This window comes from Rattus norvegicus, chromosome 18, assembly GCF_036323735.1.
Source record: "Rattus norvegicus strain BN/NHsdMcwi chromosome 18, GRCr8, whole genome shotgun sequence".
Lineage (NCBI taxonomy): Eukaryota > Metazoa > Chordata > Mammalia > Rodentia > Muridae > Rattus > Rattus norvegicus.
Genome location: NC_086036.1, coordinates 6396947 through 6424402, shown reverse-complemented (window position 1 = coordinate 6424402; position 27456 = coordinate 6396947). Strand labels below are relative to the sequence as shown.

The 27456-nt window shown below is 45.9% G+C and overlaps 1 protein-coding gene and 1 long non-coding RNA gene across 6 annotated transcripts in view; one reads left to right on the top strand and one right to left on the bottom strand.

Annotated features, from left to right (window-relative positions):
* Window positions 1-27456, top strand: part of Kctd1 (potassium channel tetramerization domain containing 1) — a 194080-nt gene extending 166624 nt beyond the window's left edge. For 3 of the 5 annotated variants that reach the window (XM_039096741.2, XM_039096743.2, XM_039096742.2), the window contains exons 3-5: window positions 7746-7890; window positions 22201-22506; window positions 26453-27397. In XM_039096741.2, the coding sequence (XP_038952669.1) occupies window positions 7746-7890; window positions 22201-22506; window positions 26453-26611 (610 nt within the window). In that variant the 3' untranslated portion in view covers window positions 26612-27397. Of the gene's footprint in view, window positions 1-7745; window positions 7891-22200; window positions 22507-26452 lie in introns of those variants that run through there. The other 2 variants (NM_001100516.1, XM_063277266.1) reach the window with 2 other exon arrangements.
* Window positions 930-26457, bottom strand: LOC134482908 (uncharacterized). Its single transcript, XR_010059623.1, has 2 exons — window positions 22882-26457; window positions 930-13038 (listed from the first exon to the last, which is right to left on the bottom strand). It is a non-coding gene; the product is annotated as an uncharacterized LOC134482908 (long non-coding RNA).

Below are 27456 nucleotides of genomic sequence, written 5' to 3'. Positions count from 1 at the left end.
TCCCGTAGATTAGGCAGTGTCTCTGTGTCCTTGGTCTCCCTGAGCCATGAGTTTCAGGGTGGATTCTCCAAAGTGCTGAGCTCCAGGGTTGGCAGACACATACCCTGTTGTTTGCAGTTTAAATGTGCCTTTCTTTCTCCCCTACTGTCTCCATAGATCACGTAAGAAAATGGTGCTGCCCCAGGGGACATCGTCCCACATGTAGACACAATTTGCTTTGGTTTTTGCTGAAATTATTTTTTCCCTTAAATTACTTCTATCCATTTTTATAACAAGATCTAAATCAATTTTTATCTGTAGTCATAAAACATGAAATTTCCCAAGACTGGAAACATTAAAGAATTATTCCAGAACCCTGGATGGTCATAAACGACATCATTTTATTTGCTTGAAATTAAATACTGTTCATGAATTAAATTCAAGTTGTTTACTTTTTTCCTTCCTTCCTCTTTCCTCCCTTCCTTTCTTCCTTCATCTATCTTTCCTTCCTTCTTTCCTTCCTTCCTTCCTTCCTTGAGGAAGGACTTATATTGGCTCACAGTTTCAAGAATACAGTCCATTACAGTAGAGATAGCCTCATGGAGTCCATGGTCAATTTAACACTATGTTTTCTAAATACCCACTACTAATGCAGCAGGTCTCTTCCTTTGCACCCTTCCCTCTCCCTACAGTCTCAGCAGAGAAGAGAGGAAGGAATCCTTTGGTGACATATTGTCTCCTCTGCTCATGTGGGCTTATCTCCCTGATATTAGCTAACCACTTTGATGACAGTTCCCCTATTCTTATAACACACACAACTGTGCATGGACACACAAGCGTGCACACCTTCCCCATCCCTCTACCCTGCTTGCCTTCTGAAAAGTTCTCAGGGAGAACTTTCCCTCGGGATGGAGACCCTCCAACTCAATGACCAGACCGAGACCACAGGATGCAATCAGCAAGAGGATTTGGTTTATTGTCGGGATACACAGGCACCTGTGGGCGCTTCAGTCACTCGGGGGACTGGCGCGCCCCACGGAACCAAGGATGGGCTTTTTATAGGATTCTGGGGAGCAGAAGCAAGCATACAGAAGCAGATGCATGGTTACAGGGATATAATTGGTGGATTCTAATGTGGCAAGGGTTCAGCCCGGGGGCAAGTTTCCTAGCTACCTTCCTGGAACATAACGACTGACTCGGCCCCCCACCAGGGTGTGGGACCTCTCCCGGGGCTTTTCTCATTGTCAGGTGCTCAACCGCAGTGGTCCTGTTGCCAGGCCTTCAACCATACACATCCTGCTTGGCAGCCGCTGTGTACGCAGTGTTCTAACCTTTCCCTGAACCAGTCATCTTAAGTACAGCCTTGCAAAATGGCGTTACTGCTGCTAAGCTGGGGTCTTTCAATAGATTTTATGTTCAGCTAACATTTCCACCCTCCATACTTTCCCAACTCTCAATGAATAGATACCATTTATAACTTTAAAATATCCCTAAATGCTAAAGAGATCATTTGGGAGTTGCCTCTGAATCTGGTAGCCAGCAAAATAAATCTGGACCAGAAACTAGATGGAATCTTTCTCCAAGTCCAAACCATGTTTTCCTCCTGCGTGGGTATAAATGCCCACCTAGTGTACTTCTCTGCCTTTCCTCCCCACTGCCCCCTGGTCAGTCTTAGCATTTCATTCCCCAAGGGTCTTTCTCACCCTCTCTGTTCAATCCGTCCTACAGAAACTGTACATAGAGCTACAGTGGCAGTCCGGGTTAAGTGACCTGGAAGGGTTGTCCCATGTGTCCCTAGGTAAACAGAGTGTGGCATCCTGTCCCACGTGTGAAACAGCATATGACTAGGTGTCTACTGGGTGGAAAGGACAGGGTATAGAGAACTGGGGACTGAAGGTGGCCTCAGTAAGGATGGGAACCTCCCGGCATGAGTTTCCACAGCTGTAAAGCCATAAACCCCATGGGAATGTTCCAGATTCAGTGAAGGACACAATGTGTCCAGGACAGTAGTGACAAAGTAAGCAGAATCAGTTCTGTCCCTGTCCCACGGGCACTTTTCACCACTCTGCCAAGGCTCAGCTCCCGTCCCTACCTGTGACCCTCCTCAGTTTTACTATTGGCAGTAACCGCAGAAGTCTTGGGGTGTCTTTTTAGTTTGACTTGGAATGTGGTAACCTCATTACACACCACTTCCTTCACTGGTCTTGACTAGAAGCCCCAGATCTCAGCTTTTTATACCCCAGATATTAAGTAAACCATTTTCCCTACATAATAGATAATTACAAGATAACATCTTGGGCTATCAGCATATCAAACTATAACAATTGTGCATGTCCTAAAAGAAGCTCTTTGATTTTTTTTAAAGCATCCATGAAGAGGCAGTGTACATAGTGATCAAGGAAAGCTTTTAAGTCAGACCAAGGTTGTCACTCAAGCCCCATCTGGGCTCTCTCCTTCCCATGAGATGAGAAGCTAAGGCTACCTGTGGGGATCACTGTAGGATGGGCTAAGCAAGATAAGGCCTGTAAGATGTCTAGGTCATTGAGTGGTGGAAACTCCTCGTAACTAGCCTTAGAATAGTAGCCCTCCAGGGGCATGAATGTGCCTGTCTCTGCTGGCCACCATGGGGCAGCAGATGAGATTTAGAGAAACTCTGTGCCTAGCCAACTTGTATGATAGATTTATGATTGTTGCTATATTTATAAAACAAGAGGTTGAACTGGGTCAAGTCTTTCATTTCTGAAAGTGTGGACGGCTATTGGAGGGAGGGTTCTGACAGTTTAAGATAACAAAATGACTAACTGAAAGCATTCCAGGAGCATGGGACTTGAGCAAGTTCTGTAACCTCCTCTTTGACACTAAGTTTCAGCTTAGTGAGAACTACTGTGGTGTGTGCACCCTATCCTAGCATTCCAGGGATAGAAGAAAGAAGGGAAAGAGGATCAGGAAAAGTTCAGGGTTGCCCACTGTGCTTGTGATGGCACACACCTTTAAGCCCAGCACTTAGGAGAGGAGGCAGAGACAGGAAGATCTCTGTGAGTTCAAGGCCAGCCTGGACTACATGGTGAGGTCCTGTCTCACAAACAAATGAACACACAAACTTGGAAAGCTTTCAAAAACCCCAGCCATTTAGTCTTTATTCTGAATCACACCATAATGACTTGGGGGGCCCTGAGATCAGTATTTTTCAAAAGTTACCAGGGATTTTCAATGTCAGCCAGGACTGAGAACCACATCACCATCCACATGACACTGTCAAAAGCAGGCACAGACGCAGGGTTTGGATGAGCTCTGGCCATGAGGAGTATGGTGTCTCACTTCTGTCTCCTTTCTAAGTTTGTTCTTGCACTTGAGATTTCCTGGAGAACCACCTGCCACCAGTTCCAACCCCCGCAAAGCAGCTCTATATCCCATCATGGACGCACCGACCGGCCCTTCACTGTATAGCTTCTGTCGCTTAGGCCTCATTTTTCAGTCAGCCTGATTCAGCATAGAAGTCACACGGGAAACTTTTTCTGGCTTCAAGCTTTTCTATTTCTATCTCCTGTGCCCTCTCCTACCCTTCCCTCCTGGTCCTGTCCTTGACTAACGTCAAGACTCCAGAGACCTCGGCTTTCTTCCCTGCTAACCCACAGTTGAGTTTAATGGGGTAGGTACGTCTCCTTTCTGTCCTTATGTCGACTCCACACAGTGAGTGATTTACTCGGTCATGCTACACTTGACCATGCTTCCAGACACACAGACTATTAAATTCCACAAAAGCAAGGACTGTGTCTTACCCACACCCTCCCACACCCCCAGACCTGTTACTGGTAGTCAAGTTCAGTGGATTCTGAATGAATAACTAAACAATGACACAAAAACAAAGGAAAACTCTTAAGAAACTGAGTCAGTACATTACAGAAACCAGGGCCTACGTATGAATGAAGGCAGAAGACGGTCTTAATGACTGATCCATACGGACCTAGGTAAATCAGATTTTACTTTAGCTGTAACACAGCTCTCCCGAGGAACCCATCATAGCAGGAAACCATACCGACTTTTCACCCAAAGGAGTCTGGCTTCCACAGTAGGCTCTGCCCAGAGTAGTAAGCAAAAGGAATCCACAGTGCTCATATGCAAAAGTTCCGAAGAAAAATAATATTCAACATTATTTACTTCCTATTTTAACAGACCTTTATAACGTTAGCAATTAATGAAACATTCAGATAAAATGATATGATGTTTGGAATTTACTTCGAAACTCCCAGGAAGGCCCAGTGAGGCATGAAGGTACACATGGAAGATTAATTAAGAACTGACAGGCTTTGAAACTGGGGTGCGGGTGTCTTCACTTAGGGGATTCATTCTATTATTCTGTCTGCTTTGGTGTGACATTGACATTATCCAAAATAATTCTTTTTAAAGAAACACATAAAATACTAGTTAAAATGGTGATTAGCCCTTAAAACACCATGGAAGTCTGTCTCAGCATCACCGTTTGGTCCGCTGAGTTTATATTTTAAAGGGAGAGAGAAAGAAACCCCCAGCCATATATCATGTGGAGGCAGCATGGTCTTGGTCAGTTGGAAACCAGGAATGTTTTCCAAGGGCTGTACACTGTAATCAGTCCCACACAGTTTCCAGGCAGCAGCGTTTACCCAGCACTGCAGGGTGATTTGTAACTCCATTCATATGTCTGTGAGAAATACCGCCCTGTCAGTGCCCCCCTTTATTTACTTAGCCAAACAATACTTTCCACAGCACAATCTTCTCAATCTCAAAACCCACCGGGAGACAACATCTTTGGTTGCTGGCACCTCCTTCCCTCCCCTTCTGCTGTTTTTACACAGTTCCTCCTTTAAGGTCTGCAGAAAGTGACACACTGCACTCATTTTACTTGTAACATCTGTGGCTGAGAGAGGGCGCGAACTTCCTCTTGGGAGGGCTTTTGCCTTGCTGGGGAATATGTATCCAAGGCCCCAGCCGCTTTATAGTCCTCTCAAATTCTTTCCAGTCTCTATCCCCTCTCTTGCAGCCCTTTCTGCCCTAAACAGCCCATGGCTTCCCATAGCTTTCCTCCACCCAAGGGTTCGTGCCCTTCTTTGCCTTTGGACTCTTTGCCCCTGGACTCCTGGGAGCATATCCACCGCCTACCCAGCCTTTGCTAGTTCCCATAACTTGGAGCCAGTCCTTCCCTACTTGGTCCGTCCCAGTAGCTGTCCTATTCCCTTCCGCTTCCGGTTGCCCAGTGCTCCTCCACCTTCCCGATCTTAGGTCAGGATAAAGGTTCCAAGGCCAGCAGCAAGTGACTTGGCCGTTGCAGGGATCGAGGAGGGGGGAATATCTCTAAGGATGAGAGCTTCGGTGCAGGACTTGGGTCTTCTTGCCCCTTGCAGCCCTGACTGGCTTTCCACCTCTGCTGTCCTAGTGGTCAGTTCCACCTGTTTCTCCCTGGAGACTTATTCTCACTGCCCACGGCCTTGCCTAAGCATTTAGATTCTGCCTTGGCTGGGCTGGGCTGCTCAGCTTTTCTTCCCGCTCTCTCTTTTTTTAATTTCTCATCTTCCCACAATACTTCTGTTGTACCCGTGCCACGTTTCCTGTTTTTACACCCTAAGAGCTATTTCAGGGACACTTTTTCCTAATTTGCAGAGGTCAAAAGCTAATGATGCATTTTCTTTCTTAGGTAGAGCCTAGAAAATTAGTAGGTAGATAATTACACCTGTATTTCTATATTATTAAGTTAATTTATTAACATGTTTTAATAAGTTAATAAATATAGAGATGTTGACGCTCTTGGAATATCTCTACAACTGTGCACTTTCTGAGCTCACCATGACTTACTGGGGTTTTCTCATCAACCAGGAGGAAATAAAAGCTCATTTTTAAAAATGAGATAATTTTGTAAAAAAGAAATAGAGATACCAGGAAGGCCATGCGTCCACGTTATAGCTAGTGACTGGCCAAGCCACATTCCTGTTCCACTCTCCTCATTCAGGAGCGAGCAGCTCTTGTCTGCACCTATTCGGTGCCTACGTACTAGTGACCCATCCTGTGCTTGTGCACTTCCGGTGTAGGCTTGGGAGTTCGTATGCAAGACCACCACAGCTAAACTAAGACAAGATACTTTTCGTCTCTGTTTAATAAAGTGATGAAACCATTGATACTGATTTATTTCAGGCCCCTAAATTAATCAGTGTAGCGGCTTGGACTTCATTACTATAAAGCTCTTATTTAACAAATATAGACAGAAACAACTCTAAGCCCAAAGTGTTCACTGCTCAGTGACAGTGCTTTGAGTCTCATGGGTGTGAGGAGGCCCCCTTCTTAGAAGCAGCCGACCCCTCCTCCACATCTCTAACTAGTCAGGCCAGTTTCTCAAGCTTTCAAATGGATTTCTTCATCGTTAAGAAGAGGACAGTGTATTTGTTACACGTACAAGGTGCTGAGGACAGTGAAAGACTTCCAGGAAGGAACTTGGTTAATGCAGCCTCCCTTCTTTCCCTGTCAAGCATGTGTTTGTCATCTTATTAAGGGAAGAGTTAAACGTTTCAATAAGAGGCAAGCAAGCCTCCTTCTATCCCATCCTGCAGCAGGCTGTCCTGAAAAGCCTGCACGGACGTGACTCAGTGGGTTTGTCTGTTTGATTGACGTGTCAATGAGGAATAACAGACAGCCAGAGAGTCCCAGGGTGGTTGTAATCTGCACCCCATGGAATCAGTGCAGCCCATGGAAGCTCAGGAAAAAAATCTTAACCATGGTCGGGAAATGCAGCCCTCCTCTGGTTTTTTTTTGAGCCACCTTTGGATAGGGTGTGAGTTTTAGAATTATCTTTAAAATATTTTTAGTGAAACAAAAATTCACATGACTGATATCAGAGGAGAGGGAAATATGATTTGTCATGTTTAAGGGGTAAATACTTGATTTTTTTTTTGTGACCTTTGTCACATTTCGACATACGATTAGATAATGTATGATTTCAAAATAATCTTTATAGCAATAAATAATATTCCTAAACTGAGACAGGCATGTTATAAGATCGGGGGGGGGGGGTATTTAAGAAATACTAGTAGGATAGCCATACTCTTAGTGAGAAGTGAAATGAACTGTGGTAAAGAACACATAATTCTGTTTTCTGGTGTGCTTTCGGTGTCACTAGCTAGCTGTTGGCACTCTATTGCTGTATTTTTAGAAGCCTGGAACTTATGAGTTGGGAAAATGCTGGAACACAGTTCTTTAAAACAGAACACCTTTTAAAGTAGAGTGGGTTTAAAAGACATGCAGGAGGGGCTGGGGATTTAGCTCAGTGGTAGAGCGCTTACCTAGGAAGCGCAAGGCCCTGGGTTCGGTCCCCAGCTCCGAAAAAAAGAACCAAAAAAAAAAAAAAAAAAAAAAAAAGACATGCAGGAGAAGTAACATTTTGCAGGCAGCAGAAGTGAGTACCACTGGAGAAAGGCGAGTTCTTCAGTCACGGTGACAGCCTCTTGTCATGAGGATGGGATCACGGTGTCGGGACGTTCCCTTTGCAGGGGAGAGGCAGGTGAGAGGCAGAGAAGAAAGGCAGGCGCATGTCCGAACAATCCTGAGAGTAGTCTGACTTTCTCACCCTAAGAATATTTATCACACAGAGACCAGCACTTCTCAGAGGCCGCTGTCGCTGCTGACGTCCCCCGCAGAAGTGCTGATGGTGACTGCAGGCAGAAGTGGCCGGCTGATCTGACTGTCTCTCTCTGCTCTTCTCTCTCTCTCTCTCTCTCTCTCTCTCTCTCTCTCTCTCGTCGCAGAATCGGAAGACTCTTCGATGGCACAGAGCCCATTGTCCTGGACAGTCTCAAACAGCACTATTTCATTGACAGAGACGGGCAGATGTTCAGATATATCTTGAATTTTCTACGAACATCAAAACTCCTCATTCCCGATGATTTCAAGGTGAGGGAATCTGTGTTAACCATAAATATGTCATTGTTTTTATATGCTCCAAAACCTGTTTCTAATTCTAATCCTCACCACGTACACTGACTCCAGTGTCCTCGTCAGCCCCTTGGCCTGTCTTCATGAAGTGAGCATATGGCGTTTAGATGTTACAGGACAAGGGAGCATTTGCTTCTATTTAAATAATTGAATTATATTTTCTTTCAGTGAACTTAAAAGCTGTTTAGATTCAAATTTAATTTTGGCTATGTCTTAGCAAGCTAGAGTGTAAAAGGAACGTCTTAACTCAGTGAAAACTTGTCTCCTGGAAATCTAAGGTTAATATCAGTAAGGCAGGTTTAGAATTGTTCCCTTAAAACTGAGTAGCAAGTGCTGGCATCAAGCACAGTGAGAGACTTCCTGAAGGCAGTGGAATCTGAACAGGGGCCATCTAGGAAGTATTAAAAGGAAATACATGAAAATGGAATTTTTATGATTGGTAATGTTTCTCTAAAGAGGAGATTTTAAAACTACTAATTCTGAATACTATTAGAGCTAATAGAGAACTAATTAAAACATCCAAATTCAGAATCAATGTGCTACGGTCACTGTGCGGCCTATGGAATAGCAAGAATCAGTCATAGCATTTAACAACAACAACAACACCAAAACACAAAACAGAAATTGTAATGTCCAGGAAACAATAAACCAAGTGTGCAGGGTGTGTTTTTTTAAAAGGAATTCTATTTTGAGAGAGAAAGGGTATATTTAAGACTTTTTATACACAAAGGATTTTTTTAAAACATCCTTATGGAGCAGATATCATATTCACATAAAAGATGTCTTACTAGAAGAAATATTTGCAACAAAAGATTAATATTATCATAAAAAAGTTCCTCCAAATCTATAAAAATATATAAACATTCTAGGGGAAATTTTTATCTATAAACAAGATTTTCCCAAAGGGAGAAAAGATTTTGTCAGTAAATATTTAAAATGATATTCCATCTTCCTCTATATCAAAGGAACAAAAATAAAATGATATACTTTTTTTATACATTAGTTTGACTAGGATTTTAAAGATTAATAGACACTGTGGGGAAAATATAGTGTAGTTGGGAGGAAAAATGAGTAAACCATTTTGGAGAATAATTCGGCCATAGCTATTAAAATTTCTATCATGCATGCTGCCTAGAAATTTTATGTTTATGAATTTATCTTCTATAAATATTCACATAAGCATGTACATGTGTGTGTACATAGGGTGTCTACTGGTCATGTGTAGAACAGGAAAACTTAGCACACCTAAGAGGTGGTTGGAAATAATATAGAATATCCACATTGTAGAATAATTTTAAAGAGCGTGGTTCATCTATATCTGTTGATACATAGAGTAAAAACTGAAGCTTTGTTTTCCAGTGACAGTGTCAAGTTATAAGATGATATGGAATGTGTTTCTAATTAAGTAAAATATCATGTGTGTTGTGAGTATTTGAAATAGCCTGCTCTTAACACACAGGAGTTGTTAACACTTCAGAGACATGATGTGTTAGCCAAGTCTTAGAGCCTGGGATCTAAATTGCTGTGGGAGCCCTTCAGAGCCCTTCAGAGCTTAGTGCTGGCCCATGAGCAGCGGACTCTGAGTCTTCCTCAGGTCCCTTGCAGAAGTGTGGGGACCCACACACCCTAACAGCAGCTGTTACTCTCTTCATTTTCCTATTAAAGGCACAGTTTTTCATATAAAACAAACCTGCTCTAAGTAAGACCTGAGTATTGTTTTTCCATTTGATTAACGATCCTTGGCACATGCGCACTGCTTCCAATTCAGAGGAGAGGATGAAGGCAAAACCCCTGAGCCCCTTATTAATATGGGGTCTGCTGGTTTATAACAATTCACCTAAAACTTGGCCACGTCAGTTGGGGAGGCAGATCAGTGGGTAAAGTAATGGCTGTGAAAGCCTGGGGACCTAGGTTCAGATCCTCAGTTTACCAGGCACAGAAAGGGGTGAATTTCTGGGTGCTCAGCGGTCAGCTACTCTAGTTAAAATGGTGAGCTCCAGGTTAAGTGAAAGACCTTGTCTCAAAAACTAACAATAACAATAACAATGAAGAGACTGATAGAAGACGCTGCCCTCTGACTTCCACATATACACCCACACATGCATGCATGTACACTCCTCCACAAGCAGTACGTAAAGGAAACAAAGATGTAAATTGCAGCCATATCCTGTCTTGACTCTGATCCTAAGTATGCTGTACTGGCTTGGCTAGCTTGCTACATGGTGATATCCTTACAGACAGAGACATGCTTTTCTATTTTACACTGAGCTCAAGCTAATTGCTTACTTAGCTACAGGAGTCCCAGGAGGCCAGACACTGAGTATCAGTCCGCAGCCCACTTCTCTTAAAATCATATAGGACTAAACTGAAAACTGAAAGCTTACATCTATACAATGTCATCACTTATAACTCCCATTTCTAACAGAGTAGCCATAGAGTAGCAAATTGGGAAAACTGTTATAAAATAAATAGAGCCTTTGTTTTGAATGGCTCCATATTCTAGAAAGGAACTCAGTATTTAAACACACACTTCGGCTTACCCTCCACCACAGACCTCCATGGTCTGCCTCTAAGAATAGTCAGATTAGATGTTGATATGGCCAGCTCCAGAGGCCATGCCCTGGGGACTGTCACCTAGGTCTGGGCCAGCTGCTTTATCTCGCCTTTGAGCTTTTGTTTCCTGAGGATTCCTGAACCCTCAACATCTGCTGCTTATCACCTGCTAATCAAGTACAGAACACGTCCTTTAGTTGGTCACTGCCCAAACTTGGGGGTGAGGGGAGGTCCAAAACCCTGTCAAAAGGGCCTTGACTCGCTTCCTTTGGAAGCTGGGTGATGGGCGTCAAGGAGTGTTCCAGAACTTAGGAAAATGCAATCATCAAAAATCAATGCAATTCATGGGAACCATAAAGGCAGATGCCCATGTGATCAGTCAGTATGCCAGATTTTCCCTTCCGACCATGTTCACATGGAAAGAATTGCTTCTACGGGTTTGCTAGGGAGAATGACTGCTGACCACTTCCTTCTGACTCCAGCCATTCAATGCTGAGCAAATAAGGCTGTGAAATCTTACGGTATTAGGATCCTGCCCCCATTAAAATCCAATTCCATAAATATGCTGTCTGTGCTAAATACCCACTTAGCTGTTCTGATAATTTCGTATTTCAGAAGCATGAGTCCTGGCTTCCAGTGAAAGCCAGCTTTCCATGTGTGTGAGTAGCAGAACTTCTCTGAGTTTACGTGAATTTGGCTGCCCTCCCTCCCTCTCATAACTCCATCTTCAAATATAAAGATTTGTTTACTTCCACTTCAGTCCCTGCGTGCAAACACAACTGTGTGTCTGTAATTCCCAATACCCCGGAAGTCAGGAACCGGGTAAGGATTCATAAGCTCCTCTTTCCCCCAAACTCGTTATTTTAAACATCGTTGGCAACAGCTGAGGCTGAGATTGCTCTCTATGAATAGCCAGCCTTCCTAGATTTAGACAAATCCACTGTGCGGCAGGCCTAACTTACATTGTATTCAAGATTCTAATGCCTTTTAATCCTATAGATATACTGCTAAAAAATTAAAAGTTTAAAGAAGCAAAAACCACTTATGTTCTATATTCCCACTGCTCAGATTACTGATGTTAAAACCTGTCCCAGCTTGCTGTTATAAGCACCATGACCAGCAGTGACAGGGCAGGGGTAAGGGACATTGCTTGGCTTACAGGTCATCATGAAGGGAAGCCAGGACAGGAACCTGGATACAGGAAACAGGGCCGAGATGGCAGGGCAGGGCTGCTTACGGGCTTTCTTCCTCAGCCCCCCCAGGACCACTCATCCCGGGATGGCACTGCCCATAGTAGGGTGGACCCTCTTGCCCAAAGGCCTGTATGATAATGGCAATCCCTCCTCATTGAAGATGCCTCTTTCCAGATATGTCAAGTGGACAACCGAAGGGAACTATGGTAGAACTTAGCATGGCCCTCTGCACCTGTTTCTGAACTTCTTTTTAAAATGTCTACCTTCCTTTTTTAATAATTTTATTTTGTGTAAACACATAACCACATAGAAGCTTACTTGGTCGATTCCAGAAATGCCTTGTACAAGCCATTTTCCTGAGACACTACCTCACCACATGTTAGTGAGATTTTACAGTTCGTTGCTCTCTGCACTGCCTGCTATGGCTCCTGCTCACTTAGCAGTGAGGCTGGGCCAGCAGTCCTGCAGAATGACTTGTCATCTGGATTTGCCTCTCTGCCGTTCACACAGTTCAGCTCATTCAGTCATTGCATGATTTCATTTGACCCGCAAGTCACGTCCGAAGGCCTAGTAGGTTAAACTTCTTACTAAGATCTCATACATACCCTGCGATACTGTGAGCTTCATGTTACATATAGCACATGAGCAAGCATGGGGCCAGCCCGGGATCTCGGGTTGAGCACTGCAAAGTACTAAGGAGCATGCTCTTAGGTTACTGAATGAATGAATGAGTTCTGCAAGCCCTCGTCTTCCCTCTCTGCACTGCTAACATCTGGGGCCAAGTGATTCTCTGGTGTTGGGCTGACCTGTACAATGAAGGACTTTAATCAGCTTCCTGGCCTCTCCCCACCAAGGGCTAGTGGTTCTCCTCCCCCACCCCCCCCACTTACCTCCCCCATCCTTTACCCGCACCCACCCCCGCCATAGCAACAAATAATGTCTCCTAGCCTAAGGCCATCTGGTTATCAGAATCGCCCCAGCAGAGAGCCAGTAGTGTAGCTTACAGAAAAGGGTAAGGTAGTGCCTCTCTTAGTTTATCTCGTGGGATATTGAAGACTTCTTGCTTCTAAATCACAGTGGTTACACTGCCCCACCCCAGCAATGACCATAGTCTCTCCTCTATCACGGGTTCCATTGAGAGACTCGAGTTAGTCAACTGTGGCGACACAAACAGCTTCTAGTCACCCCATAGAACTTTTTCAGAGAAGCCAGCATGGTGAGCTGAGGGACCTCATTACCATTCATGCACCAGTCCACTCACCTTGCCTTTTGCTTCCTGTTCCAGAGATGATGTTACTCTTGCCCATGCCCACTTCAAACAAGGATACTCCTTCAGAGGCAAGGAACTAGGAGCAGCAACCTAGAAGGGGGATGAGGAGGGCAGAGCAGTGAGTCCCAGCCTTAGCCTTTTTCCCGAGCGTGCCTGGAACCCCTCCCCATACTGATCCGGAATCAAGCCTGACTCCTACAATTCAGAGTTCATGAGACTTTCAGGTCGGAGTGTTGTTCCCGTGTCTCTGCTTTCAGGGCTGTCGTCAAGCATCAGGTCACGTTTAGCTGTGCTTGGTCTAGTCTCTCTCTGCAGCATGCGCAGTGCGGGGGAACAGCAACGAAGCACGGGGGAGGGGCGCGTTGCTGTATCCATTTCCCTTAAGAACCATCAAAGGCAAATTCGAAGCTAATGAGAGATCCTGTCTTCAAAAACAGGCATAGAGCAACTGAGAAATAGCATCGTGGTTGAGGATTAATGATTAACTAAAGTAGGGGTCCAAACACTGGCAAAATTGTGGTGGGCACCGCATCCCTGGTGGGGAGGCTATTCCAAAACTATAGGAAGGAAAGGCCTGATGCAAAGCAAAGGATGGTGCCCTCTATGACATCCTGGTGATGTCCTACAGTTGGAAACCCAGGGTCCCAAGAACACCGCCCAACTGCCCTGGCCACTGACTGCATTCTCATAGGACATCTGTGCTGCTGGGTGCTGTGTGGTGTCTGACACAGACATGGGTTTTAAAGTGAATGAGGGAGAGAGGGAGGGAGGGAGGGAGGGAGGGAGGGAGGGAGGGAGGGAGGGAGGGGGTGTGTGGGTGAGTGGGTGGGCAGGTGGGTGAGTGAGTGGGTGGATGAGTGGGTGGGCAGTTGGGTGGGTGAGCGAGTGGTCCAGTTACCCTGCAAGCAGTCAGATGCGTCAACTATGGTGTAAAACATCAAGTGCAAGTGCGTGAGGAGGCAAATAAACCTTTGAAGGCTTCTATGAGACAGAAATTGTGTAGAAAGCCGAGTGCCAGTGCCCAGGGACCACGTGTGGCAGGCAGGACTTGGCAGAGGTTACAAGTTTTAGATGAAAACCCAGGTGGGCACTAGGCTATCACAAGGGCCCTTATAAGAGTGGCAAGGAGCTCAAAGGTAGAGTGTGAGTGAACAAAGTACAGTGGCAGCTGGCGGCCAGGAGAGAGCCGTCCCCTAGCATCTGCAGGAGAGGGGTCCTGATGACTCCTTAGTTTCAGCACAGGGACATCCATTTCTGACTTCTGACCTCCCAAACAGTAACAGAATGAGCCTGTGTTGATTTAAGCCACCAGATTTGTAGTCATCTCCTGTAGCCCCCCCCCACCCCGTGTGTGTGTGTGTGTGTGTGTGTGTGTGTGTGTGTGTGTGTGTGTGTGTGTGTGTGTGTGATCCATGGAGGTGACAAGGTGCATGTCCATCCTGGAGTTTCAGGCATTGTGAACCACCCACGTGGGTGCCAGGAACTGATGAGTTTCCTTGAAGAGCAGTCAGTGCTCTTAACCACTGAGCCATCTCTCCAGTCCACAAAATACACTTTGAGATCCTGGTTTATCTGCCTTTTGGAGTCCATCCATGTTTACTTGTTTTTTCATGTGCTTGTCTACAGGTCTAAGGGAAGCTCCCTTATAAAATGGGGTCTCCATTTTCCTATCTCAAAACGTTATTATAAATTTCAAAAAATTAAATGCATATCCTCAGAAGTTAAAAATCACTGAGACACGATAAAGTCTATGAAAGACCACTTCCCTTTAATGGAGTAGGGGCAGAGCTGTCAGAGGAAGGGGGCACTGGACACCCATCGAGGTCTCCCTCCTGTGTCAGCCTTTACCATTCTCCAGCGGCTACACTGAAACCACCTTGCTCGCAGGTGAAAGAAAGCAAAGGCTGCGGCTCCTCTCCCTCTAGGCCCAACCCGCTGCTCTCACATCTCCCATCTATGTCCATCTGCTGCCTTGCACGACGAGACTGAAGTTGTTCAGTCTGTGTAAGCCGAAGAAAGGACATTGTCAGATCAGAAAGGGAGCATGGAACTTTTCAAATGATTTAGAGGCCAGTGGGGGTCAAGCCCAGGACCAGAGAGTCCTAAGGAACCATGCAAAACTCTCAAAGCAGAAGTGGAAATCATGGAATCAGAGGGTCAGGCCCGCTGAAGAGTGGGGCCAAGGTTTCTAAAAGAAAGCAGCCTACAGGACTGACTCCACTTTATAGGAAGTTCTTGGGTGAGTCAAACCTAAAAATGTGTGCAATGAAGTGGAGAAAGACAAACAAAAAAGGGGATTGGCAAGAAAATGAATGGCCAAAGTAAACCCATCCTCACAGGAAAAGGTGGCATAGTTAGAGGGGCCTGTCAGGATCGGGCTGGCCAATGGTTAGGGGCGTGCTGGCACGGTGTGTCGTCAACGTGGCTCAACTCCTCTCCAGTGACCCTGCATCTCCATGGAGCACAGAGAATGCCTCTTCCCTGGGAACCAGGCAGAGCCATGGGATTAAGGAAAGCACAGTTAGCCAGGATACTGAAGAGAGAGGAAAGAATGCCCAGTGGTTTGACACAGCTCAATGCTAGGCCCACAGCGTGACATTCTAGGGTTCAGAGCCAAGAGATGTGCTGTCTATCCATGATTAGGCTTCAGAATGACTTCTAAAATATTTAGAGGAAAAGAATAGTTAGGATTCAGTCAGCAAAGAGGGACCCCCAAGCCCTTGTAGCCTCATTACCTTTGATTTTATTTATGTATTCATCTATTTATTATCTACAGTGTGAGGCCTCGAGTCTTGCCACATCTCACCACAGCATCTTCTCTATCATCATTGCGACATGATAGAGAAATATATCATGCTTCGCTGTAGATGCGCCATTTTAGTGTGGGAAAGGGCTTTAGTGAAATGTGTTCCCCTCAGTTTTCAGACAGAAGCTAAGGTCTAAGCAGTGAAAGAGAAGCAAGGACAATGTAGAGATGTGATTCCATTCCAGAAAGCCGTCTGCCCCTGTTAAATCCCACTTTAAACTCTAGCGTTCCAACAAGCCCCCTACCAAATGCAATAGCTGTGAGCTTAAAGAACGATGGCTTCCTAAGTCCTGTAAGCACCAGTACACAGTCTTGACTTACGGCCTGAGTCCCACAAAGGGCTAGGTTTAGCCCAGTTGTCTTGTTACTTTGCACAACAATTCTCAAAGGAACAAACTGCCCAGTTGAGAGTGACACAGCAATAGGAAAGACTCGGGGCGTTGGATGGGGGAATCAAGGTTCTCCGAACAAATGCAAAGCCTACAGCTTGGAAGTTAGAAAGGGGTACATTACACAGAATCTCAGAACACTCCCAGACACCAAGTGAGGACCTAAACCACAGCAGCCTTGGTGAAACGGCGTCAGAAATTCCCCTATAAGCAAAGGGAAAACAGACCAGGTTCCAAGAAAGGATGTGCTTTGCACTGGGGTGGTGGGAGAGGCAGGAGCACTGGTAGCCAAACCCTTACTCCTTTACATGGCAAGCAAAGGGGTTTTCCAATGTGGTTAAGGTAGGCACTTTGGCTGGGGAGACGATCCCATATTACCCAGGAGTCCTGTATTATGTGGGATTCTTAAAAGCACAAGAGGAGGCAAGAAGGTCAGAGTCAGAGGAGGATGGGAGGAAATGAAGGCAGAGGAGGGGTGGGAGGCTCCCGGCTACTGACTGTGGGCAGCTTCTGGAAGCTGAAAAGCCGGAAGAGGAGGTTTCTGCTAGAGCCAGTGGGAAGATCAATTCTTAATAAGTCCTGGTAGACTGAGTCAGCCTTTGACCAGGACTACATGAACTACCTTCATTACAATATTTATTTGCTACTTTTGTTAAGGAAAGATTTATTTTAGCTCACGGTTTCGGAAGGCTACATCCACAGTGTTGGAGAACGCAGTCCAGTTCCCGTCGTGCAGGCTGGAAGCAGAGACAAAGGTGGTGCTGCTGTTGGCCACTGAGCAGAAGCTGCCCTGTACGTTCTTAGATGACACCTTCAGTGCTGTATGCACGTATCAACAATGCCAAGTTTGAGTGGCCAGTGCAGCGCCTCAGAGCCACAACAACCACTAGAGTTAAAAGATTAGTTTGAGCCTGGATGATGCAGTGTTTGAAGGGCGGGCCAGAAAGAGGTAAGATAGCTCTGAGGCCTAGGGATGTGGAACATTTTTAACGCCATTCTGAACATTTGTTTCTCTGCCTTGAGAATTATGTACCCAGTCCATCAGTGCACTCAGTGATGGGGTTTGGGTAATTTTTGTAATTCTTTATCAATCCTGTCACATGTATAGTTGGCAAAGACTTCCTCCCAATTCATGGCTGCCCCTGCTGTCTTCTGGGCTGTGAGCGTTTTTGACTGCATGCAATGCTGCTGGTCAGTTCTTGGTTGAATCTGTGTGATGGAATCCTTTTTGGAAGGTCCTTCCCACGCACGCCTTGCAGTGTTTTGCCCATGTTTTCCTCTAGCAGTTTTAGAGTTCCAGGTCTCACAGTCAGGTTTTTATGCACTTTAGTGGATTTTTACAAGATAAAAGATACTCTTTTGGAGCCCTGTTCAACATCCTGAGCTGTCAGGGGAACGTAGTTAAAGTTTGCATACAGTGTCATCTCAGCCCTGTCTGAATGCCTATGGTGAGGATGTGGGGGGCGAGGAACCGGTGTGAACCACTGGTACAAACTCACACTGGTGGAGATCAGTATGGAAATGTCACATTACGGAAATCACTATGCAGGTGCCTAAGGAGGAAAAACACAAACAGAAACCAAGTACCATATGAAGTGGCTGTACCTGACCTGGGAAAGCAGCTCAATGATCCATGGTAGCTGCAAGGTACTTGCTCCTCCATGGTTGATGCTTCACGGTAGCCAAGACGCACAGCCTGACACAGTGCCCATCACAGAACTCATGAAGTTCCAGCCACAAACCACTGACGCCACAAAATTGTCCTCTGATCCACACACGCTGTGTGCACACACACATATTGTGTCCCACACTGGCCCATATACAGTACACAAACACAATAGTAATAATAATAAATAAAAATTTTAAAAAGAAATGTAAAGAGATACATAATCATGCGAGTTGCAGGAAAACGGATGAAACTAGAAGCCATCATGCTAAGCAAAGTTAAGCACAAACATGACATCTTGTTTCAGATGCAGGATCGAGCAGGGTGTGTGTGTGAGAGAGAGAGAGGGAGACAAATATCAGAGGGACGTTGGGAGAGGAGGGAGGTCTGAATAGATCGGAGGGAATGTGAGAGAAATGGAGCAGAGGGCGCACCATGGATGAGGGACAGTCAGACAGGGCAGGAGGTATGGAGAGAGTAGTGCAGGGGTCAAGGAGAATCCGAGCCTAGTGAAATATCCGGGTGGAAATGTCACAGTGAACCCCTTTCCTTTTTAAACAAAAACACTTTAAACTCACCATAACTCCAGAGAGAATTAGAATAAACAAGTCGGTAGCATAGGAAAATTCAGGTCTTTCTAACGTCGCCATTTGTAACCAAATCTGTCAAACCTGTAAGGGCTGTGCCTTATTACAGAGTCAACCTCCAACCAATGGAAGCGTTCAGCCAGAGGCCCAGTGACCGCTCGCTGTTCACTGGTGTGGGACAGACTTCTCCCTGGGGTCAAGGCTGGGCAAGCAGGCTGTTTCCAGCATCTTTACTTGGGTGGAAGGCCTGGTGGCTCTAGGAAGTCCATGGCATCATTAATAGATCCTTCCTCGTACAGAAGTTAGTAATGCACCATGTGGGCAAGCAAGCAGTGGGGCAGCTCGCCCTGGGCTAGTACAACTCTCAGCTATGGTGTTTCTGGCATTGTTGGTGTTGTTGTTGTTGTTGTGGTGGTGGTGGTGGTGGTGGTGGGGTGTGTGTGTGTGTGTGTGTGTGTGTGTGTGTGTGTGTGTGTGTGTGTGTGTGTATGAATGCTAGGGCTTGAACCAAGGCCTCACACATGTTAGACAAGTGCTGCACCACTCTTTACATCTCCAGTCCTTATTTAACGTTTCCTTTTATAAGAGGCAGGATCTAACTCACTTGCTCATGCTGGCCTTGAACTGTCTACTCTCCTGTCTCAACCTCTCGAAGGGCTACCATCATTGTGGTTTCATGTGTGTGCATGCACAAGAACACATGTGTACTCACTTGGAGGCAGAGGTCAGTCCTTACAACTCTGTCCACATTTATTTGTCTGGCATTGAGACAGGGATCTGACTGGCCTAGAACTTATTAACGTTAGCCTTGTTAGCCGTTGAGCCACAGGGATCCACGTGTGTCCATCCATGGAGCTGGGATGAACTAAGGTTCTCACACTACACAACCAGGGCTTTCCTGCATCCCCCAAGCTCTCCACTCTGTTTTTAAGTCTCTTTGAGAACTCTCACCTTAATAAGTATTTTTATGTCAGTACCTTACAATCATAGTTTAAAACTGACAAAGATCCAGAGTGCAGACCCTCGTTAGCTGCTAGAAACCAGGTCTACTGTCTCCTACCCTTAAGGCTGAGCATGGGGTCCCTAAGTTTTGTTATTATTCTTTTTTTCTTATGTCCTGAAACTATTTCATGTAGCCTAGGCTGGCTTTGAACTCCTGATCCTCCTGCCAACACCTCAAAAATTCTGTGATTATAGGTATATAAAAGTATGCAGCTTGGTTTTTGCCCCACCTTGAAAGTGGACACACCTCAGCTAATCATTGGTTTCCTAAAGCCAAGCCCTGTCCCCCAGAGTCAGGAGGTCCTACAAACAGAGCCATGTGCAGGGGGGCTCTTCAGAGCCTTGGGGTCCTTTGCTGGTGAGGAGGAACTCCACTGACTGCTGGAGAAAGTGCTCAAGAAGCCTCAGATTCCGCTGAGATGCACAGCCTGACTCATCTCACACTTAGCCCCTTTCCCCACGTGGAGACTGGACTGTCCAATGAGAGGCCCATGGTACCAACTACTGCACCATTCCCTGGTCTCTCAGGAAGACATGAGTGAAGCTGCTAGTGTGGTTACTACTGAGAGAGAGAGAGAGAGAGAGAGAGAGAGAGAGAGAGAGAGAGAGAGAGAGAGAGGAGAGAGAGAGAGAGAGAGAGGAGAGAGAGAGAGAATGAGTGTGTGTGTGTGTGTGTGTGTGTGTGTGTGTGTGTGTGTGTGTTATGGGCCATCTTCTGCTCCTGAGCTGTCCCTCGATTTCAGAGGCATGAGGCCACACATTTACGGGCTGACTTTGATGTGAATAGCAAGCACCCGCTGTCAGCCTGGGCCCATGGAAGAAAGGCAGCAATGACTTTGTCAGTTGACTGACGCATTCTCAGGCAACGTGTCTGAACAAGTCCCCACTTATCTCTCACCCAGAGATGATTGTGACCATAGCTACATTGAGACATAATGTTTGACCTGCTCATCAACATCGCTTCTCGTGCTGCCTCTCCATACCATCCTTGACCCCGTTCTCTTCCTGCCTTCTCTTTCGGTAGCTCCCGTGTACGTGAGAACCTGTTCTGTAGGTTTGGGACTCTGATTCAGGCTATCTGCATACAGCTTGAGGTGAAGAGCACGGGCCTCAGTCTTTCAGAAATGGACGAGTCCCCCTTTCCTCACCCAGTTCCTGGGAGTAGTCAGAGTTGCATGGTGTTTACATCTCTGAGACACCACTGACAGGGGCCAGGGGCAGGGTGGGAACCTTCCAAATCTGTCAGCCTCGGCTAAACCATCACATACCGACACCCAAGTTAAGCCAAAGCTGTATGCACACCCTCCAGACACCCACTCAAGCCGAACTATGTTGCTGTGTCCACCTTTCCCCATGATTTCTGAAGGTGACAAGGACCGAAGGCCCCCAGGAGTGTATCTGCTGCTGAGCCTACCCCACTGTGTGTCCTCCATCAGAGAGGAGTGGGTCTGTATTCCCAACACCATCCAGCTTGAAATGCAGGCATTTCTGAACAGAAAGAAGAAAGTGGATCCCTCCGTGTCTCGGTTTTTCCTCTATGGAGTGAGAGTAGTACTAGTGCCTGGTCTCATAGATCATCTGAGGCCTTGACTCCTGGAAAGCACAGTGCCAAGCCTGCATGCTAGCCCATAATCCCCTGTATCAACAAAATGAATGAAAGCCATGGTTAGGGTTTCTGTTGCTGTAGTGAAACACCATGACCAAAGCAGCTTTGGGAAGAACAAAGGGTTACTTAGTTTCACCTTCCACACCAAATTTACCAGGACAGGACTCAAGCAGGCAGGAACCTGGAGGCAGGAGCTGATGCAGAGGCTACCGTGGATGCTGCTTACTGGCTTGCTCCTTATGGCTTACTCATCCTGCCTTCTTAAAGGACCCATAACTACCAGGCCTGAGACAGCACCGCCCACGGTGGGCTGGGCCCTTTCCCATCAATCACTAGTTAAGAGAATGCCCTATACACTTGCCTACAGCCTGACCTATGGGGGCATTCATTTTCCTCAACCGAGGCTCCCTCCTCGGATGACTACGGTTTGTGATAAGTTGACAGAAATCTAGCCAGCACAATGAATGAATGAATGAATGAATGAATGAATGAATGAATGAATGAGTGCAAATTGAGTGTTTACAGATGTGTTGTAAATTTTCATTTAGATTTGATTATTGAAATCCAACAGAAGTGAACAAATATCAATTTCTTTTTAAATATAACACTCAAGATCAGTTATTTGGAAATTTTTATTCCTGCATGCAGAAGTGCATTTTGATCTTGTTCCTTCCCCTCCTTGAGTGGCGTGACTCCTCATTGTCCACCCTCTACAACTCCTTCCTCTGACTGCATAAATTCACCCCTACCCCAATCTCATGGTGTTTTGCTGTTGTTTTGGTGTTTTTTTTTTTTTTTTTTTTTTTTTTGGTAACCCTCTGGGTCCAATCTGGACTGCCACAAAGACATGAATGTGGAATCGTCCACCACAGCATGTCAACCTAGCAGGGCCTTAAAGAAACTAGACTCTCCCTCTCCTTGCAGCCATCGGTTGCCAACAGCTCTCCAGCTGGCATGGGAGCGCGGGAGCCCTTCTCCCTCCTTGCTAGAATGTACATTCAGCCACCGCTGCTCTGAGTTCATGACTACAGTACTACTGTCATGTCTGGAATATACTACACATGCATTTCTAATATGTATATGTTACACCTGTAGAGACAGGAGTGAGGTGGAGGATCGTGAGTTCAAGGCCAACCTGGGCTACCTACGGTACCTCGTATGTGCGTTTTCCACCTCGATGTCTTTCTCTCCCCCAGGACTACACTTTGTTGTATGAAGAGGCAAAATATTTCCAACTCCAGCCCATGTTGTTGGAGATGGAGCGATGGAAACAGGACAGAGAAACGAGCCGCTTTTCACGGCCCTGCGAGTGCCTCGTGGTGCGTGTGGCCCCGGACCTTGGAGAAAGGATCACGCTCAGTGGGGACAAGTCCTTGATAGAAGAAGTGTTTCCCGAGATCGGCGACGTGATGTGCAACTCCGTCAATGCAGGTTGGAATCACGACTCGACGCATGTCATCAGGTTTCCACTAAACGGCTACTGCCACCTCAACTCAGTTCAGGTAAGGCCGCCCTTCCTCCGGGGAACTGAGGAACTACGATGTGCAGTGCTTGTGCTGGGTAGGAGGTTTTTCAGCCTCCACCACATCCATCCCATAGATCCACAAATCTTTACTGAGCACCTACTATGTGTGTACCTACTGTGAGCGTCTGTACCTACTGTGAGCACAGGTGATACAGAAGACAACCAGATAGACGACAGCCCAGTGTTTGTGGACAAAAGTAATGTTGGGGTAGACATTAACCAACATAAATGCTGACCAAAGAGTAGTAAGAGGACATCTAGGCACAGTGTTCGTGTTAGTGTTTGTCACTGAAACAAGGATCAGCGAGAAACAACTTGAAATATTTTGGCTCATGGTCCCAGAGGTGGTTACCTGGTTCCATTGTTTCTTGAGCTCTAGTGAGTAGAGCATCATGGCTGACGAGTGTGGTAGAGAAAAGTTGCTCATCTCACAGTGGCAAGAAACAGGACAGGAAGTAGGCCTAAGTACCCTGAGGCTACACACTCACGTGAGCTACCTCCTTCTCCCACCAGACTTAGCTCCCAACAGCCCATTTGGTGTGAACTCATCAGTGAATCAAGGAATCGACGAGGTCGGCTTCTCTGCCCAGCAGCTGGGGACCAGGCTTCCAATGTCCAAACCTTGTGAGGCTGCACTTCAGACGCAGCCCCTAGTGGTCTCCCAGCCAGGATGATGACATCATAAAGAGCCCACAGTGGGGTGCCCTTGGCACATTTGAGTGCTATAGAAAGGGAGTCAGAGAGTGAGCATGGGCTAGCACAATAGGGGACAGTCCTAGGGAGCCTCAGAGAGTGCTGCCAGCACTCCGGGTCTTCTGTGGGGTATTGTTTGGTGTTGGGTTCATTTGATGATGTGAGACAAGTGGAAAGCCAATGGAGGATTTTGAGTAGAAGACTGAGCAGCCATAACTTATGTTTCAAAATAAATACTCCAGGGCCCAAGGACACAGATCAGTCGGCAGAGTGCTTACCCAGCATGCATTTGGCACTGAGTTTGATTCTTAGCCCCACATAAGCTGTGGTGCATACCTATCTATAATTCTAGTACTTGGAGTTTGAGGCAGGAGAATCAGAAATCACAACTGCCTGCAATTCAAGCTCTGGGGATCTTCTCTCCTGGCTTCCGTGGGCAATCTTTGTTAGTGAGTGAGGCACATACTGACAAGCAAACGTGCATGTGAATAGAAATAAAATTAAATAAAATTTAAAAGGAATCCTTCATCTTCAGCTAATTAGCAAGTCCAAGGCCAACTCTGTCTACATCTGTCTACATGAGACCCTGTCTCAAAAAAAAAAAAAAAAAAAGACAAACTGACAAAACCTCTAGCCGCAGACACATGGAGAAACAAGGAGGCAGGTTACAGAGTGAGGGCGAAAGCAGCTGAAAGTCTCTAAGCGCTGGCTCAGTGTTTCTGACTATGGCTAGGGTTTGTAAGAAGCCCTACGAGGTTTTAACAGAACTGGAGAAGAATTGTCATTGTTCTGAGGTGGAAACATCTTGGGGAGAAGGAAACATGAAGCTGGGACTCCGGATTTTGGTTTAGACCATGTGGCATGCTCTATGCCTGTGACACTGATGGATGCTGTTTCCATCTTGTCTCAATGTGCTGACCATCAGTCGGCTTCCCACAGGCTGAGGCCGGTGGGCCACTGCCCTCTGACAACAACTCTAGCAGGTAAGCTTTGCTAGGGTGCCTCACCTCAGTCTTCCCAGCGGAGCTCTGGGACACTGAGCTCTGTTAAGAGGCAGCAGGCCAAACGTCCCCCACCTCTCTGTACCTGGAAGTGGCTCATGGCTTTGTTCATTGTTTAGTCAACAAATTACTCATCCAGCCCACATAGCACCTATCTGTGCTCCAGCCACAACACCACTAAGAGCTTTTCAAGAGTTTAAAGGCTAGAAACACTCATGGATCACACTGCCTCGGAGGGATTGTTACACACTGTTAAGACTTTTTAAACTGTTCTCAGCCCCAGCCTTGGCCAGGGAACACCTTTCCTCCTTTATATGCCTGATATACTGGCCAAAGCAGCTATGCAAATCACCCGAATCACTTTCCTCATTCAGTGAGACCCCAACCCATTCACTCAACCCATTCTTGCTTCTAACTCCACCCACCACCAAGAGATAGACACCTCTGTCAGTATGCAAAGACTTAGGAACAGGGCCTCAGATACTTGATGCACTCAGTCATGTAAACATTCCTAACAGGTTAGTAAACCTAACAATGTCTGCCTGTGAGTTAGTTCAGCAGGAAGAGAGGCTCGCCTCCAAGCCTGTTACCTTGAGTTTAATTCCTGGGACCCACAGAATAGAAGGAGAGAGGTGACTCCCACAAATTGTCATCTGACCTCCATGCATGATTGCACGCGCACGCACACACACACACACACACACACACACATACACACACACACACACACATGCACAATGAATACATTAGTAAATAAATAGATGGAAAAAATAGAAAGAAAAAGCAGTGACTTCCTAAGCTGTGTGCATGGCATTGAAATAAGCACTGGACCACATGGAAGCCAGCACTAGATCATTCCAGAATTCGTCACATTCTGTGCATGGTAACTCTGGGGATGAAGACTGCTTGGTGTCCATAGATCCCTGGGGAAGTAAGCATCAGAATAAGGTGCATTACTGTCTGAGCTCCTTGTGCTCACATGTCCTCTCCTAACGGGGCAGAAGAGCCTTTCAAAGCACACGGAGGCAGCTCTCACACAGGTTCAATTCCGCCCTCAGCATCTTCTGCTCAGGGAGCTGTTTTCAACTGCTGTCTTCACCAGCCACTAGTGCATCCAGAACTTGAGCTTAAGGATGGCCCCATCATCCTGTGCTTAGGCCAATGAGACATATGTGTGCAATGAATTCACCTGCACAAACTGAGCCAGACCCTGGGGAGGGCTTGCCACCATTCTCAGTCTCCAGTTTCCAGAGTACACAGTCTTGTTTTCCCAATCTCATCGAGTACAGCATTTCACTTCTGTATTGCATATAAAAGTTGGTGATGAAAAACAATAATTTAAGAGTGGAAATGTAGCCCAGTGGTAGAGTGCTTGCCCTGCATACACAAGATCCTGGGTTCAATCCCCAATGCTACAATTAACTAGAACTAAGATTGCTTTGCTTTAGTGATATTGAGGGGTTTGCTTGCTTGTTTTCAGCCAAGCTCTTACCCTGTAGCCCAGGCTAGTTCCTCATTCTTGGTCCTCCTTCCTTTGCCTCCCACATTATTGACATTTGCAGAGTTATTTAACAACATCCTACTCCACTCCAAAAGAGAAACAAAGCAAGTTTATTTTAAAAGTTCTGGTCTGGAGTTGGTGATTTAGCTCAGTGGTAGAGCGCTTGCCTAGGAAGCGCAAGGCCCTGGGTTCGGTCCCCAGCTCCGAAAAAAAAAAAAAAAAAAAAGAACCAAAAGAAGAAAAAAAAAAGTTCTGGTCTATGGTGTCCCTTTCCTTTAGTTCTGTGGAATTTAATTATATCCAATGCACTATCTGTGGTATTGCTGAAAAGCAGAATGCACCCAGCTTCCTGTGCTTTCCTATCTCAGAGGTACAGGGATGGCTTCCTGCACCAGTATCAGACATGTGCCAAATGCAATGATCCGGCTAGCATTAGACTTCGGAGTTAAACAGTAGGTCATGTAGCCTACAACAGACCTTTACAGCATCTTCTTGTTTGCAACATCGGGGCTCAAAGCACAATCTTGTACATGCTGGGCAAACACTCTACAACTCAGTGACAGCCCCTGTTAGAAATAGATTAATTTGGGGTAGATTTTCCAATGAAAACCCATTGCCTTCATTCTTGAATGTGCATGAATTGAGCTTCGGAACACATCTTTGGTGTCTTTATGAAGTCGATGAACTTGCCTTGCCCCTAAGGAGACTCCCGTTTTGTCTTTCTCTAGGTCCTCGAGCGGTTGCAGCAAAGAGGATTTGAAATTGTGGGTTCCTGTGGAGGAGGCGTGGACTCATCCCAGTTCAGTGAATACGTCCTCCGACGGGAACTGAGACGGACACCCCGAGTACCCTCCGTCATCCGGATAAAACAGGAGCCACTGGACTAAACAGACATATTTCTTATGCAAAAAGAAAATATACACAACCAATAACAATATGAGAAAAGGGACATTTGTGTGCAGCTGGACAGTAAACCAAGCTCTGAACCTAAAATTGAATAAAAGACGTTTATATCCACTAGAAATCACAACCTGTATTCATATGAGAACAATTGGAATCATGATACCCTCAAGATGTAAAAAAATATATAAATATATAAATATATATATATGTCAAAAGGTAGGAAATGCGGAGAGAGAGAGAGAGAGAGAGAGAGAGAGAGAGAGATAGAAAGGGCGCTGCAGTGGGTGCTGTGATGACCATGGATGTCCTGGGCCTATGGGGTCTCTGTCCAGTAAATAAGCCATGAGCAGGGAGGACAGAGTCTCCTCGCAGTTTCATTGCCAACTGCCATCCATTGTTTCTTTTTCCTTTATCTTTCTTCCTTTTCTTTTTTTTTTAAACAAACAAAACAAAACACCTTGGTTGGTGTTTCTTTGCAAGTGGAGGTTTCATGTCTGGTCAGGTAGGGACCAGGAGGGAATTCAGAGAACTGCTTAAGAGCACACCGCACCGGACGTACAGCAGACAGGACCTCTGGACTGCAGTCCGCACAGGACTGACACTCTGTCCACCGCACAGCCGCGACATTTCCTTTGTTTTAAGCTGATCGTTTGGCAGAGGGGCCAGAGTTATTACTTGCTAGAGATCCCCAGTTTCGGTCTGCTGCTTTCCTACAATTTTTTCAGATTTTATAATGTATTAAATACAATAAACTCTGTTTTAAAAAATGAGATCTGTGTAGAACACACGTGTTGGGATGAGAATGAATTAAAATGAAATTTTTCCTTTT